At 44.2% G+C, this 15576-nt stretch overlaps 1 protein-coding gene across 3 annotated transcripts; it reads right to left on the reverse strand.

Annotated features, from left to right (window-relative positions):
- On the reverse strand, positions 1-12842 carry LOC106580618 (zinc finger protein 131). 3 transcript variants are annotated; one of them, XM_014161868.2, is made up of 9 exons: positions 12704-12842; positions 10133-10262; positions 9788-9889; positions 9470-9614; positions 3160-3268; positions 2853-3038; positions 2246-2621; positions 1767-1897; positions 1-1652 (listed from the first exon to the last, which is right to left on the reverse strand). In XM_014161868.2, the coding sequence occupies exons 2-9, from the start codon at positions 10245-10247 to the stop codon at positions 1131-1133; spliced, it is 1686 nt and encodes a 561-aa protein (XP_014017343.1). In that variant the 5' UTR covers positions 10248-10262; positions 12704-12842; the 3' UTR covers positions 1-1130. The 3 variants fall into 3 exon arrangements, with proteins under 3 accessions (XP_014017343.1, XP_014017345.1, XP_014017344.1); XM_014161870.2 differs by lacking the exon at positions 12704-12842 and adding an exon at positions 12459-12569; XM_014161869.2 differs by lacking the exon at positions 12704-12842 and adding an exon at positions 12071-12176.
- Between the last annotated feature and the right edge of the window lie 2734 nt (positions 12843-15576).

The raw sequence follows: 15576 nt of genomic DNA on the forward strand, positions 1-15576 counted from the left end.
TTTACATCAGCCACATTTATATTTACAAGCATACATACATTTTTTTGGGGGTTCATTCTTCATGTTTAGTAAGCTAATCATCTAATCTTCAGTCCTTCCACATCTCAGAAAGGCACGTTTGAAAGCATTGTAAGAAATACTGGTGTAGAAACATTTTGAGAATTCCAAATGTATTGATTACATCACTTCTTTATTGCTCTGTACAAATAAAACAATACAACTATGAACATGTGTCAAATAAAAACAAACAAAACGTTTTCACTTAATACTTTCTTACTTCTGTTTCTGAGGAGTATCATGCTGTAACAGTGTCATACATAAAACCCAGTGTTTAGTGGGCTGCAGTCAGAACAGGAAGTAGGAAGAGGTAGATAGGAAGTCAAGCAGGGAATTTGCGGGGGAGGGGGGGCAAACGTACGCACGCTAACAGCTATTATTCTGCTAAACAAACTGATTAAAAGGTTAAGAAAATAAAGCTATTTTTATCAGTTAGGGGCTGGACACCATTACAAACATGCTCTTTCTTTAGTCAAGCTCTGAATTATTTTTCGACAAACAGATCTGTGCTTCAGATGGGTTCAAACTGGGAAATGTGTGGCGTCAGTGAGGCATATCAGCAATATGTCTGCAGCCGTTTGACAGTATAACACACGGTGCATCCCAATCAATAAATGGTGTTTGCTGGTGACACCATAGAAATGAATAGGTATCTTTATGGATGGCATATTGTCTTAGCAAATTAATATTGATCATCTCAAATGTACATCCTAAAGTGTAAAAAACAAAAGAAAGCAACAACAAAAAAGATTGAAACGAAACCTTGAACGGGTTCATTGTGAAGGCATTCAGCCGGTCTCGCTCTGCCAGACAGAGGAAGACAGAGCCATGACATCAGGCTCCAAATAAATACCCTCTAGAAATATGAGTAACTTCCAATCCTCGTTTCTCCGTTACCCTATTATTTCATAGGGTGAAGGGGGTAAGGGGGAGCTTTTCCAGTTTGACAAAAATCAGCGGGCACATCTAAAATAAAACCCTATTCCCCATACAGTGCACTACTTCTAGCCAGAGCCAAGGTAGTGTATTTATGGGGAATAGGGTATGATTTGAGATGTCGCCCCGCTCCTGCTTCATACAGCAATAGCCGGTTGCGAATCCTCCTCCACCTCCACCTCGCTCCCCTCCACCTGGATCTCAGAGTTCACCTGTCCCTCTGCTGACACCTGCACCACCCGGATCTCAACACCCGCTTCCTTCAGTCTCTCTATGTCCTCCTCACACATCTCGGTCACCTCCCCATCCACCAACATGGCTGTTTCCGCCAATGCTACCACACCTACGGGCTCCACGGTAACATGCTCCACGCTTCTCCCGTCCTCTAGTAGAAGGGTCTCCCTCTTGCCTCCCTTCTCCTCCCCGGCCCCTTCCTCTTGCGTTGCCACGGCGGCGGTGGCAATGACCAGTTCCTGGGTTATCAGCTTGTCGTCTGTGACGCCGTGCAGGTCGCTGAGATGTCGGCGGAGATGTCGGCGGAGGTCGTCGGGCTGGGTGAACCAGAGGTCACACATGGTGCAGTGGTTAGGCTTTTCTCCCGTGTGTGTCGTCAGGTGGTCTTTAAACAGCTCCCAGCTGTTGAACACACTGCTGCACACCTGGGGAGGGGGGAGAGGTCATTTTACAATCCAGCATATGCTCTACTCAGGGATGTGATGGGTGATTTTTACTCTTTATAAATCAGGAGAAAAAAACAAGAGCATTCTCTGCACCTGACATTCGTAGAGTTTCTTGCGTCCCTTCTTGGCCCCTGCGCCATTCTGACAGGCAGCCATGTGACATTTCAATGTGCTGTTCCTGGCAAAGCGCTCATGGCAGTCTGGACACGCAAACGGTTTCTCACCTACACACACAAGGGATGAACTACTTATTACATCCACTGCATAACTCAGGAGATCCTATTAAGGGGGTCTGATTTACATTCACTTCACAAGAACAGGTCACTCACTCATCAATGCACAATCAAAGAGATCACACTCAGAGAGAAGAAAGGTGTTGTTGATGTGCAATGAAGTGCTGTTGATGCTATGTTTTAGTCTGCCTAGAAACTACAAATACACATCAGCTATAGACAGAGTGTACAAAACACTAGGAACACCTTCAACAGAACAGCCTCACTTTCGTTGGGGCATGGACTCTACAAAGTACAAATAACCCCTGAATGAATCCCTCGTGGTATGATAACTCTTACCAGTGTGCTTTCGTAAGTGCTCCTTGAAGTGTCCAAAGTGGTCAAACTGCTTGTCACAGTACTCGCACACGTGTGTCTTCTTCTTCTGGGACTGGCTGCGCGACAGCTCCTCCGCCTCGTAATGTAACGTGTTCAGGTGCTGTTTAAGCGCCCCCTCCCGCGTGTACGCCTTCCCGCAGTGGCAACACGCATGAGGCTTGTCCAGCGCGGCCATGTGCGCACGCATGTGCTGTTTAAGGTGATAGTAGAGGCGGAAACTGCGGTCACATTTGTTGCAGCGGAACATGTTGTCCAGCTGAGAGATCTGGACCTCGACCATCTCCAGACTCTCGAGAGTCTTGAGAGGTGTCACCGTCTCCTCCTGATACACCATCTCCTGGATCACACACACACCAATACCATAGTTTATTTTTCCATGATGTATGGATGCATTGAGATGAAAGGATGACTTGCTTTGGGAAAGATTGGAAACGTCAACAAAACATATTCTTATATATATATATATATATATATAATTGTTTTTTTTGTTTTGAATCAAGGTTAGTCACGGTCCTTCCAAGTGTGTGGTTTTTACATGCGCAACAGAGAAACAGAGTGCTTTGTTTACCTCCTCCAGTCCTTCCTTCTTCAGGACATGCAGCGTTAGCCCCCCCTGCTGGTACTTGCTGGTAATGTCAGCAAGCAGAGCCAGAGCAGAGTCATCCGAGACTGCCAGGGTGTTCCGAGCAGCGTCCACCACCTCCGTCTCCTCCACCTCAATGGTACCCTCCCCGATCTCCACCTCAATCTCCACCTGCAAGGACAGACTTGGGTCAGTGCAGCAATACATATCAGGAGGAAAGGACGGACGATGAAGAGGATGATGAGTATCATTTGGGACACACAAACATAATGTGCCATTGTAGATCTCTAACCTGCTCCCCCTCCACTGAGGGAAGAGTCTCAGATATTTTCCTCTTCTTGGCCTTGCTATTCCCCGCCGCCAGAGCCTGGGATAGCTGGAAGAGGGTGCCATCACCCATCCTATGGCGAAAGAGAGAGGGTTATATTCATTCAAAATGCTTTACGTTCCAACAGATAAAATTACAGATACCATTAAACAAGTTTAGAACCCAACACTACACCAAAAGGGGGCTAGCCTTCAGAAAGTGTTCACACCCCTTGACTTTTTCCACATTGTTGTGTTAGAGCCTGAATGTAAAATGTTTTATTTTTGTTTATTGAATGTTTAAAACATATAATATACTTGCAGTGAAGCCACTCAACAACTACATCACATTAGTCATCTAACAGACTCCCATCCAGAGCAACACACAGAAGCAACCAGAGTCAACACCCTGGTCAAGGGCACGTCGACAGATCTACCACAAGGTCAAAAGACGGGCCCCCGAAACAGCGATCCATCAGCCAACGGCCCAAGCTCCCAACCGCCAGGCCACCAGCCCTCCAAGATCCCTCCCCACAGTTCCCCAAGAGCTGCCCCTCAACCATCTGAGAGCCCCTCCCCCCAGTAAAAAGTACAATAATTTAAAAAAAGAATCCCATTCCCCACCCTCAAGACCCATGCACCAAGAACAGATTTTTTTTTTTAAAGAGAAAGACAAAGCAAAACAGAAAACAACAATGCAAAAAACAACAAAGACATCAAGGACAACAAAAATCATGACCGCATGGCCAACAGAACATGTTTGAGTGCATATATGGCACTATTTACATGTGTGTGTGTCCATGTATGTGCATATTTGAATGAGAGTGTATGTATATGCATGTGTACAAACACCTGCACGGCATCAGCCTCAGGCAAACCCAGCATTAGCTGTAACAACACTGTCCCTCAGTGTCATTCAAACATACTTTTTGTTTTATACTTTTATCTTTGACCGTCATTCTATACCCCACCCAACAACTCCACTCCCACATCCCAAACCTCAGCCCCTCCCACCTATCTCTGCTGGCCACCCTCTTCGGATTTCTACGCACCACATATTTTTCAGCTATGCTGTGATGTTTAACATTGAAATTCAATCTATCTAATCGAATCCACAGACTGCGAGTTGAATATACTAATACTTTTACTAAGAGTATTAGTATATTATTAATTGACTGACCCGGTCTCTCCAGATCTCCCAACAGTACTAAACTCAGCAAAAAAAAAGAAACGTCCTCTCACTGTCAACTGCGTTTCTTTTCAGAAAACTTAACATGTGTAAATATTAGTATGAACATAAGATTCAACAACTGAGACATAAACTGAACAAGTTCCACAGACATGTGACTAACAGAAATAGAATAATGGGTCCCTGAACAAAGGCACGGGGTCAAAATCAAAAGTAACAGTCAGTAGCTGGTGTGGCCAGATTAGCCAGTTCTTGTTGTGAGATGTTACCCCACTCTTCCACCAAGGCACCTACAAGTTCCCGGACATTTCTGTGGGGGAATGTCCCTAACCCTCACCCGCCGATCCAACAGGTCCCAGATGTGCTCAATGGGATTTAGATCCGGGCTCTTCGCTGGCCATGGCAGAACACTGACATTCCTCTTTCAGGAAATCACGCACAGAATGAGCAGTATGGCTGGTGGCATCGTCATGCTGGAGGGTCATGTCAAGATGAGCCTGCAGGAAGGGTACCACATGAGGGAGGAGGATGTATTCCCTGTAACTCACAGTGATGAGATTGCCTGCTATGACAACAAGCTCAGTCCGATGATGCTGTGACACAAAGCCCCAGACCATGACGGACCCTCCACCTCCAAATCGATCCCGCTCCAGAGTACAGGCCTCGGTGTAACACTCATTCCTTCGACGATAAATGTGAATCTGACCATCACCCCTGGTGAGACAAAACCACGACTCGTCAGTGAAGAGCACTTTGACAGTCGTGTCTGGTCCAGTGACGATGGGTTTGTGCCCATAGGCGACGTGGTTACAGGTGATGTCTGGTGAGGACCTGCCTTACACCAGGCCTACAAGCCCTCAGTCCAGCCTCTCTCAGTCATTGAATAAGCATGGGAAACAGTGTTTAAACCCTTTACAACGAAGATCTGTGAAGTTATTTGGATTTGTACAAATTTTCTTTGAAAGACTGGGTCCTGAAAAAATGACGTTTCTTTTTTTACTAAGTTTATTTCTAGGGTAAATTTTAGATCAATGTTCTGCATTTTCAGCCATTCCTGAACCAGAAAACAGGCTACCTGAGGGCAATACCAAAATAAATGGTCTATTGATTCTGTATCCTCACAACAAAATCTGCAGAGCTTCAATGATTGAATGCCACATTATTTAACATTTTGTTGGTGGCAAGAATTCTAAATAATACTTTTAGCTGAAAAGCACAGTCTTGAATCTTGCATCATTATTTTCATATATATCACCTCATACACCCTGTACCATGAAATCGGTACATCAAAAATCTCTTTCCAACTATTTTGCAATCTGTATGGCACAGCTGTCAACATCCTTAGTCCTCAAATGAAACTGGTATATTTTCCTATTTATGCTATTTGTATTCCTCTGTCAGTTGATCCTTTATATTGGGCAGAGAGACCAGTTCCCTACCTCCTTCCACTGCAAACTGCCTCGTCCATTTTTGGGGTAATGCTGTAATCAATTGGTTGTAATCTTGGATTGAGCAGACCTTCCCATAGAATTCTGATAACTCCATGAAAGACATGGTTTCCAGAAGAGGATGTCTTCCTTAATTGATCCCCCATAAATGTAACGGACATATACCAGGAGCTGTGCCAGGCCCACCACGTCTGTTGACTCATCCAGCTGTAACGCATATAATTCACTGGCTTCTATGCGAAGCAGTAGTTGTTTCAAAACATCTCCTGCCTTGTCACTGATGCGTCGTGAAACAGTGTTGTTTGATGAAGGCATTGCCTGTTCCCCCAGCATTGTTCTAGCCATATCCATGGCAGCAGGAAGAATTAAGTCCTCCACAATAGTATAGGGCTTGCCTGTCCTAGCCCCTAGGTAGCTCACCATATAAGACGCTTCTAGCACCTTCTTATTAATGGTATCTGTTGCTTTTATACGTCTTACTACTCAAAAGTCGTCTTAATTCTCACTAGAGGTTGACCGATTATGATTATTATTTTTTTCAACGCCGATACCGATTATTGAAGGGCCAAAAAAGCCGGTGCCGATTAATCGGCCGCTTTTTAAAATGTATTTGTAATAATGACAATTACAACAATACTGAATGAACACTTATTTTAACTTAATATAATACATCAATAAAATCAATTTAGCCTCAAATAAATAATGAAACATGTTCAATTTGGTTTAAATAATGCAAAAACAAAGTGTTGGAGAAGAAAGTAAAAGTGCATTATATGCCATGTAAGAAAGCTAACATTTAAGTTCCTTGCTCAGAACATGAGAACATATGAAAGCTGGTGGTTCCTTTTAACATGAGTCTTCAATATTCCCAGGTAAGAAGTTTTAGGTTGTAGTTATTATAGGACTCTCTCTCTCTATACGATTTGTATTTCATATACTTTTGACTATGGGATGTTCTTACATTTACATTTTAGTCATTTAGCAGACGCTCTTATCCAGACGCTCTTATTACAGTAGTGAATACATACATTTCATTTCATGTTTTTTTTTTTTGTACTGGCCCCCCGTGGGAATCGAACCCACAACCCTGGCGTTGCACACACCATGCTGGTGTTGCAAACACCATGCTCTACCAACTGAGCCAAAGGGAAGACTTATAGGCACTTTAGCATTGCCAGTGTAACAGTATAGCTTCCGTCCCTCTCCTCGCTCCTATCTGGGCTCGAACCAGGAACACATCGACAACAGCCACCCTCGAAGCAGCGTTACCCATGCAGAGCAAGGGGAACAACCACTCCAAGTCTCAGAGCGAGTGACGTTTGAAACGCTATTAGCGCGCACCCGGCTAACTAGCTAGCCATTTCACATCGGTTACACCAGCCTAATCTTGGGAGTTGACAGGCTTGAAGTCATAAACAGCGGAATGCATTGCGAAGGGCTGCTGGCAAACGCACGAAAGTGCTGTTTGAATGAACGCTTACGAGCCTGCTGCTGCCTACCATCGCTCAGTCAGAGTGCTCTATCAAATCCTAGACTTAATTATAACATAATAACACAGAGAAATACGAGCCTTAGGTCATTAATATGGTCGAATCCGGAAACTATCATCTAGAAAACAAAACGTTTTTCCTGTCAGTGAAATACGGAACCGTTCCGTATTTTATCTAACGGGTGGCATCCCTAAGTCTAAATATTCCTGTTACATTGTACAACCTTCAATGTTACGTCATAATTGCGTAAACTTCTGGCAAATTAGTTCGCAACGAGCCAGGCGGCCCAAACTGTTGCATATACCCTGACTCTGCGTGCAATGAACGCAAAATGACACAATTTCACCTGGTTAATATTGCCTGCTAACCTGGATTTCTTTTAGCTAAATATGCAGGTTTAAAAATATATACTTCTGTGTATTGATTTTCAGAAAGGCATCGATGTTCATGGTTAGGTACAGTCGTGCAACGACTGTGCTTTTTTCGCAAATGCGCTTTTGTTAAATCATCCCCCGTTTGGCGAAGTCGGCTGTCTTTGTTAGGAAGAAATAGTCTTCACAGTTCGTAATGAGCCAGGCGGCCCAAACTGCTGCATATACCCTGACTCTGTTTGCAAGAGAAGTGACACATTTTCCCTAGTTAAAAGAAATTAATGTTAGCAGGCAATATTAACTAAATATGCAGGTTTAAAAATATATACTTGTGTATTGATTTTAAGAAAGGCATTGATGTTTATGGTTGGAGCAACTGGTACCTAAGCGATTATATGCAACGCAGGACAGGCTAGATAAACTAGTAATATCATCAACCATGTGTAGTTAACTAGTGATTATGATTGATTGATTGTTTTTATAAGATAAGTTTAATGCTAGCTAGCAACTTACCTTGGCTTCTTACTGCATTCGCGTAACAGGCAGGCTCCTCGTGGAGTGCAATGTAAAGCAGGTGGTTAGAGCGTTGGACTAGTTAACCGTAAGGTTGCAAGATTGAATCCCCGAGCTGACAAGGTAAAAATCTGTCATTCTGCCCCTGAACAAGGCAGTCAACCCACCGTTCCTAGGCCGTCATTGAAACTAAGAATGTGTTCTTAACTGACTTGCCTAGTTAAATAAAGGTCTCAAATAAAAAAAATTAAAAAAATTGGCCAAATCGGCATCCAAAAATACCGATTTACGATTGTTATGAAAACTTGAAATCGGCCCTAATTAATCGGCCATTCCAATTAATCGGTCGACCTCTAATTCTCACCCCAAAAACTCCTGTGGCTTATTTTTCAAATTGGCATGTTTTGTTTCTAAATGTCTGCGCAAGAGTGCAGGTTTCATCGAGTTGTGAGATAGTGTATTATATGTGCGAAAGTACTGTGGCTGAGGAAAGGCACTACTCCCAACATAAGTGAACCCCAAATCAATGTAGTTCTCATCATATTTGCGCCTCTTCGATGGTCCAATGTCTCTGTCTGTTGTTCGGTGCATTCCCAGGTAAGGGGTCAGTAGCTCTTCGGCTGCATCAGATTCACAACTGTCAGTGTCCATGTTAGCTGGGCTAACAACAAGGAGAACAACTTGTGTCGTCGACAGGTGTAGTACTGCTGGTAGTAGCAGGTCTACCAGTAGAGCTGGTATGTGTCTCTGGTATGTGTGACTTTTTTTAACCATTTATCCCTCTTCGAGCAAACGGAATGAGCAGCAGCTACGTTTGGCTACATACGGACCGTTAGTGGAATTCTCGCAGAAGAGTAGAGGTTAATGTGATTGGATGTTAGTTATTTGACTAGGCTACCTGTATTTGACATTGTGTTGTTATTTCGCTGAACACTAGATGGTTTCATTTTATTTTTGGCAGTGAAACGAGGCTACTCAGGCGAGAAAAAAATCTCACCCAAATGTATAGCCCTGTTGGAAAATATAAATGGACTGTTTAAATATTTTTTTTTTTTTTTTAAAGTAAATAAATAATATATATAAAAAAAACGTAAATCACATTTTTATTTGGCGTACCCCCGACGGCATTGCGTGTACCCCTGGAAATTCCAGTTTGGGAATACCTGGTCTAACACAACAAAACGTGGAATAAGTCAAGGGGTATGAATACTTTCTGAAGGCACAGTAAGTAGTAAGGGACTATATTAGTAGTAAGGGGGTCCAGATGTTATAATGGCCGTCCAACCTGTTGTTGAGGGCCTTGATGGCCTCCTGCATCTGAAGGTACTCTGCTGCCTTCCACACGTCGTTGACCTCCTCTGGCCCACTGACAACCAGCGTAGCCGTGTACGTAAATTCCATCAGCTGGCGGAAAGCTGAGTTACTCACTCCTGCACAACACAGGGGATTGATGGGTACATTGGGTTATTGTGTGATAGTCTTATAGTTATTGTCAGAAGTGGATATAGGCCTTGTTTTGTTTCTCAGGGGCTATAGCGCTATCTGCTATCGTTTATTTTCTTGATTGATGACAGACAGACATCAGTGGTTCAGCAGTACATACCTTCAATCTCCACTAGTGGCTCCTGTGTGAAGTCCTGGAAGAACTTGTGGAAGAACTGACTGCACGCTGCTAACACTGCCTTATGGGCCCTGAACTGGTGTCCTACAGACCAGAGGTAAGATGAACGCATGAATGGTACAGCACATAATAGAATACTTCATACAATGTGGGCAGTTTTCCTTAACACAATGATATTGAAAAACTTTTTTTGTTTTACCATTAACCTACATGGCTGATCAAGGCTGTTTTTGTATTAACAAAATATATAATTAACTTTTAGTTGACAAGCTAAAGCTGCACCTTCACTTTCTGCAATTCAACAAACATCACTGAGGATGAGCTTACCGTCCACTATGAGAGTGATGTCTGTGAACTGGTCCAGCTGTCTCTGTTCATTCAGTTTGTCCAGCATGACTTTATAATGGTCTGGGAACTGACTACCACACTCCTCATCTGCCATGGCTCAGCCCCTCACCTGCACATGAGGAAGAAATCCATGCAGAGATGGCACACTGTTCACATCACCAGTAATGACAGACTATATGGTCTGAGTGTATAATTACATCTGGGCAAACAAGTTAAACATGAACAACATGCTCACAGCATATTGATGCACAGACAGTAATGTGATTTTAACATTGATTTAAATACAATGTTATCATTGGGCATTCTGCAGCTTTTATGAATATATATAGTACCAGTCAAAAGTTTGGACACCTACTCATTCCAGGGTTTTTCCTTTATGTTTTACTCTTTTCTACAATGTAGAATAATAGTTAAGACATCAGAACTATGAAATAACACATATGGAATCATGTAGTAACCCCCAAAAAAGTGTTAAACAAATCAAAATATATTTCAGATTTTTCAAAGTAGCCACCCTTCGCCTTGATGACAGATTTGCACACTCTTGGCATTCTCTCAATCAGCTTCATGAGGTAGTCCCCTGGAATACATTTGAATAAATAGGTGTGCTTTGTTAAAAGTTCATTTGTGGAATTTCTTTCCTTCTTAATGCGTTTGAGCCAATCAGTTGGTTTGTGACAAGGCAGGGGTGGTATACAGAAGATATATGGACTTGGTATTTTACCAAGTAAGGCTTAGGGCAAGAACAGCTCAAATAAGCAAAGACAAACAACATTCCATATTTTACTTTGGAAAGTTTCTTCAAGTGCAGTTGCAAAAACCATCAAGCGCTATGATGAAACTGGCTCTCATGAGGACCGCCACAGAAATGAAAGACCCAGAATTATCTCTGCTGCAGAAGATAAGTTCATTAAAGTTACCAGCCTCAGAAATTGCAGCCCAAATAAATGCTTCCCAGAGTTCAAGTAACAGACATCTCAACATCAACTGTTCAGAGGAGACTGCGTGAATCAGGCCTTCATGGTCGAATTGCTGCAAGAAACCACTACTAAAGGACACCCCTCATAATAAGAAGAGACGGAAACACGAGCAACGGACATTTGACCGGTAGAAATCTGTCCAAATGCAAGATTTTTGGTTCCAACCGCCATGTCTCTGTGAGACGCAGAGTAGGTGAACGGATGATCTCCACATTTGTAGTTCCCATCGTGAAGCATGAAGGAGATGCGATGTTGCTTTGCTGGTGACACTGTCTGATTTATTTAGAATTCAAGGCACACTTAACCAGCATGGCTGCAGTGATAGACCATCCCATCTGGTTTGCGCTTAGTGGGACTATCATTTGTTTTTCAACAACACAATGACCCACCACACCTCCAGGCTGTGTAAGGGCTATTTGACCAAGAAGGAGAGTGATGAGTGCTGCATCAGATGACCTGACCTCCACTATCACCCGTCTTCAACCCAATTGAGATGGTTTGGGATGAGTTGGACTGCAGAGTGAAGGAAAGCAGCCAACAAGTGCTCAGCATATGTGGGAGCGCCTTCAAGACTGTTGGAAAAGCATTCCAGCTGAAGCTGGTTGAGACAATTTTCTCTAAATATTTGTTTTTAATCCCAGCTGCCGTTCCCGCAGGAGGCCTTTTGCCTTTTGGTAGGCCGTCATTGTAAATAAGAATTTGTTCTTAACTGCCTAGTAAAATAAAAATAAATGCCAAGAGTGTGCAAAGCTGTCATCAAGGCTAAGGGTGGCTACTTTGAATAATCTGAAATGTATTTTGATTTGTTTAACACTTTTTTGGTTACTACATGATTCCATATGTATTATTTCATAGTGTTGATGTCTTCACTATTATTTTACAATGTAGAAAATTGTAAAATAAAGAAAAACCCTTGAATGAGTAGATGTGTCCAAACCTTTGACTGGTACTGTATATTTCCATCTTGATCTGCCAATGTGGGCAATATTTGTGGGAAATATCGCTGTTTGTCGTATGTTTTGTGTTCTGCACAAATTGGACCAACAGTATTTCAGATTTTTTCGTAATGAAATATGACGTTCGAGGCGGGAAAATCGCGTCAACCTCATGTGTTATCCAATAGAATATTACCGATGCAAAGAGAAGACGTAAAATTCAGCCAATCATGCGTTTGACAGCAGTATGATTGGCATCAAGTTCACCAATTGAAAATAGCAGACAATGCTAACGGTAGCTAGCAAGCCTAGCTGCAGCAGAAGGCCTCGGGCTATAATCGAGGGCCGTAAAATCAAACTTAACGATATATATTTAATCAGAATGTGTACCTAATAATATCAACGCTAACTACATAATGGGTTATAAGAAGCAGCGAACAATCCAGTTAACGTTAGCCAACAAGTTACAGTAGCTAATCCTTTCAAATAGGCCCGTAAAGGCTCTCCCCATTTCGAGTTTGACCATCGCCAGTACGTCATCAAATCGCGCATTAAAATACACTTTTTCCTGAGACATTTCCTAATTTAGACATAATTTGCCTGAAATATTTCACCTCATACATCAGAAAACATACCTCAAGTTACGTTCTGCTGCTTTATTCAGTTGTTTTTGCGTATAAGTCTTTCCCGACACTTGCAACGTTGCTCTTCTCTCGTTCGTCTAAAAAGGGCGGTCGCTCAGTCTGGCCTCAGATTCCCAGCAGACACTGCAAACTCCAGAAGACGCCGAGGAGCGTTGCTGGGCAACAGATCGTCTCCCGTTCGGTTTACCGGAACCCTGGCCCCTTGGTTCGGTTCCATTTCGGTACTCAGCTCCTTTCCCCTTTTTTTGGTATAGACAATTTATTTCATTCTTCATATTCAACACAAAACAACCATACAGTACACCAAAATATACAGAAACACACCAAAATACAATGGATAGTATTTTGCTAGCTGCATAGTTGTCTTTGTCATAGTTTGATAATTGTGTAGTTTAGAGTAATTATCGAGGTTAGCTAGCCAGCTATTTTCGTCCCCCGCGACGCCATTTTTCCAAACCTAGCCAACTATTACCGACGAGCAGCATTGTAGAAACTAAATACATTACAAAGGAACGTCTTGATTAGTGCTATGTTAGCTAGCTACATAGTTGCTTTTGTAACATGATAAGGTGTAGTACTGAAACCATCGAGGTTACCTAGCCAGCTACACGTTCAAACAAAGTCAACAACGCAGCCACTGCTAGCTAGCCTACTTCACCAGCCAGCAGTACTGTATCATTTGTCATTTTAGTCAATAAGATTTTTGCAATGTAAGCTTAACTTTCTGAACATTCGAGACGTGTAGTCCACTTGTCATTCCAACCTCCTTTGCATTAGCGTAGCCTCTTCTGTAGCCTGTCAACTATGTGTCTGTCTATCCCTGTTCTCTCCCCTCTGCACAGGCCACACAAACGCTTCACACCGCGTGGCCGCTGCCACTCTAACCTGGTGGTCCCAGCGCGCACAACCCACGTGGAGTTCAAGGTCTCCGGCAGCCTCTGGAACTGCCAATCTGCGGCCAACAAGGCAGAGTTCATCTCAGCCTATGCTGCCCTCCAGTCCCTCAACTTCTTGGCGCTGACGGAAACATGGATTACCACAGATAACACTGCTACTCCTACTGCTCTGTCCTCGTCTGCCCACGTGTTCTCGCATACCCCGAGAGCATCTGGCCAGCGGGGTGGTGGCACTGGAATCCTCATCTCTCCCAAGTGGACATTCTCTCTTTCTCCCCTTACCCATCTGTCTATCGTCTCATTTGAATTCCATGCTGTCACAGTTACCAGCCCTTTCAAGCTTAACATCCTTATCATTTATCGCCCTCCAGGTTCCCTTGGAGAGTTTATCAATGAGCTTGACGTCTTGATAAGTTCCTTTCCTGAGGATGGCTCACCTCTCACAGTTCTGGGTGACTTTAACCTCCCCACGTCGACCTTTGACTCATTCCTCTCTGCCTCCTTCTTTCCACTCCTCTCCTCTTTTGACCTCACCCTCTCACCTTCCCCCCCTACTCACAAGGCAGGCAATATGCTTGACCTCATCTTTACTAGATGCTGTTCTTCCACTAATCTCATTGCAACTCCCCTCCAAGTCTCCGACCACTACCTTGTATCCTTTTCCCTCTCGCTCTCATCCAACACTTATCACTCTGCCCCTACTCGGATGGTATTGCGCCGTCCCAACCTTCGCTCTCTCTCTCCCGCTACTCTCTCCTCTTCCATCCTATCATCTCTTCCCTCTACTAAAACCTTCTCCAACCTATCCCCTGATTCTGCCTCCTCAACCCTCCTCTCCTCCCTTTCTGCGTCCTTTGATTCTCTATGTCCCCTATCCTCCAGGCCGGCTCGGTCCTCCCCTCCTGCTCTGTGGCTCGACGACTCATTGCGAGCTCACAGAACAGGGCTCTGGGCAGCCGAGCGGAAATGGAGGAAAACTCGCCTCCCTGCGGACCTGGCATCCTTTCACTCCCTCCTCTCTACATTTTCCTCTTCTGTCTCTGCTGCTAAAGCCACTTTCTACCACTCTAAATTCCAAGCATCTGCCTCTAACCCTAGGAAGCTCTTTGCCACCTTCTCCTCCCTCCTGAATCCTCCTCCCCCCCCCTTCCTCCCTCTCTGCGGATGACTTCGTCAACCATTTTGAAAAGAAGGTCGACGACATCCGATCCTCGTTTGCTAAGTCAAACGACACCGCTGGTCCTGCTCACACTGCCCTACCCAGTGCTTTGACCTCTTTCTCCCCTCTCTCTCCAGATGAAATCTTGCGTCTTGTGACGGCCGGCCGCCCAACAACCTGCCCGCTTGACCCTATCCCCTCCTCTCTTCTCCAGACCATTTCCGGAGACCTTTTCCCTTACCTCACCTCGCTCATCAACTCATCCTTGACCGCTGGCTACGTTCCTTCCGTCTTCAAGAGAGCGAGAGTTGCACCCCTTCTGAAAAAACCTACACTCGATCCCTCCGATGTCAACAACTACAGACCAGTATCCCTTCTTTCTTTTCTCTCCAAAACCCTTGAACGTGCCGGCCTTGGCCAGCTCTCCTGCTATCTCTCTCAGAATGACCTTCTTGATCCAAATCAGTCAGGTTTCAAGACTGGTCATTCAACTGAGACTGCTCTTCTCTGTGTCACGGAGGCTCTCCGCACTGCTAAAGCTAACTCTCTCTCCTCTGCTCTCATCCTCCTAGACCTATCTGCTGCCTTTGATACTGTGAACCATCAGATCCTCCTCTCCACCCTCTCCGAGTTGGGCATCTCCGGCGCGGCCCACGCTTGGATTGCGTCCTACCTGACAGGTCGCTCCTACCAGGTGGCGTGGCGAGAATCTGTCTCCGCACCACGTGCTCTCACCACTGGTGTCAACCAGGGCTCTGTTCTAGGCCCTCTCCTATTCTCGCTATACACCAAGTCACTTGGCTCTGTCA

The sequence above is a fragment of the Salmo salar genome, chromosome ssa20 (genome assembly GCF_905237065.1).
Source record: "Salmo salar chromosome ssa20, Ssal_v3.1, whole genome shotgun sequence".
Classification (NCBI taxonomy): domain Eukaryota; kingdom Metazoa; phylum Chordata; class Actinopteri; order Salmoniformes; family Salmonidae; genus Salmo; species Salmo salar.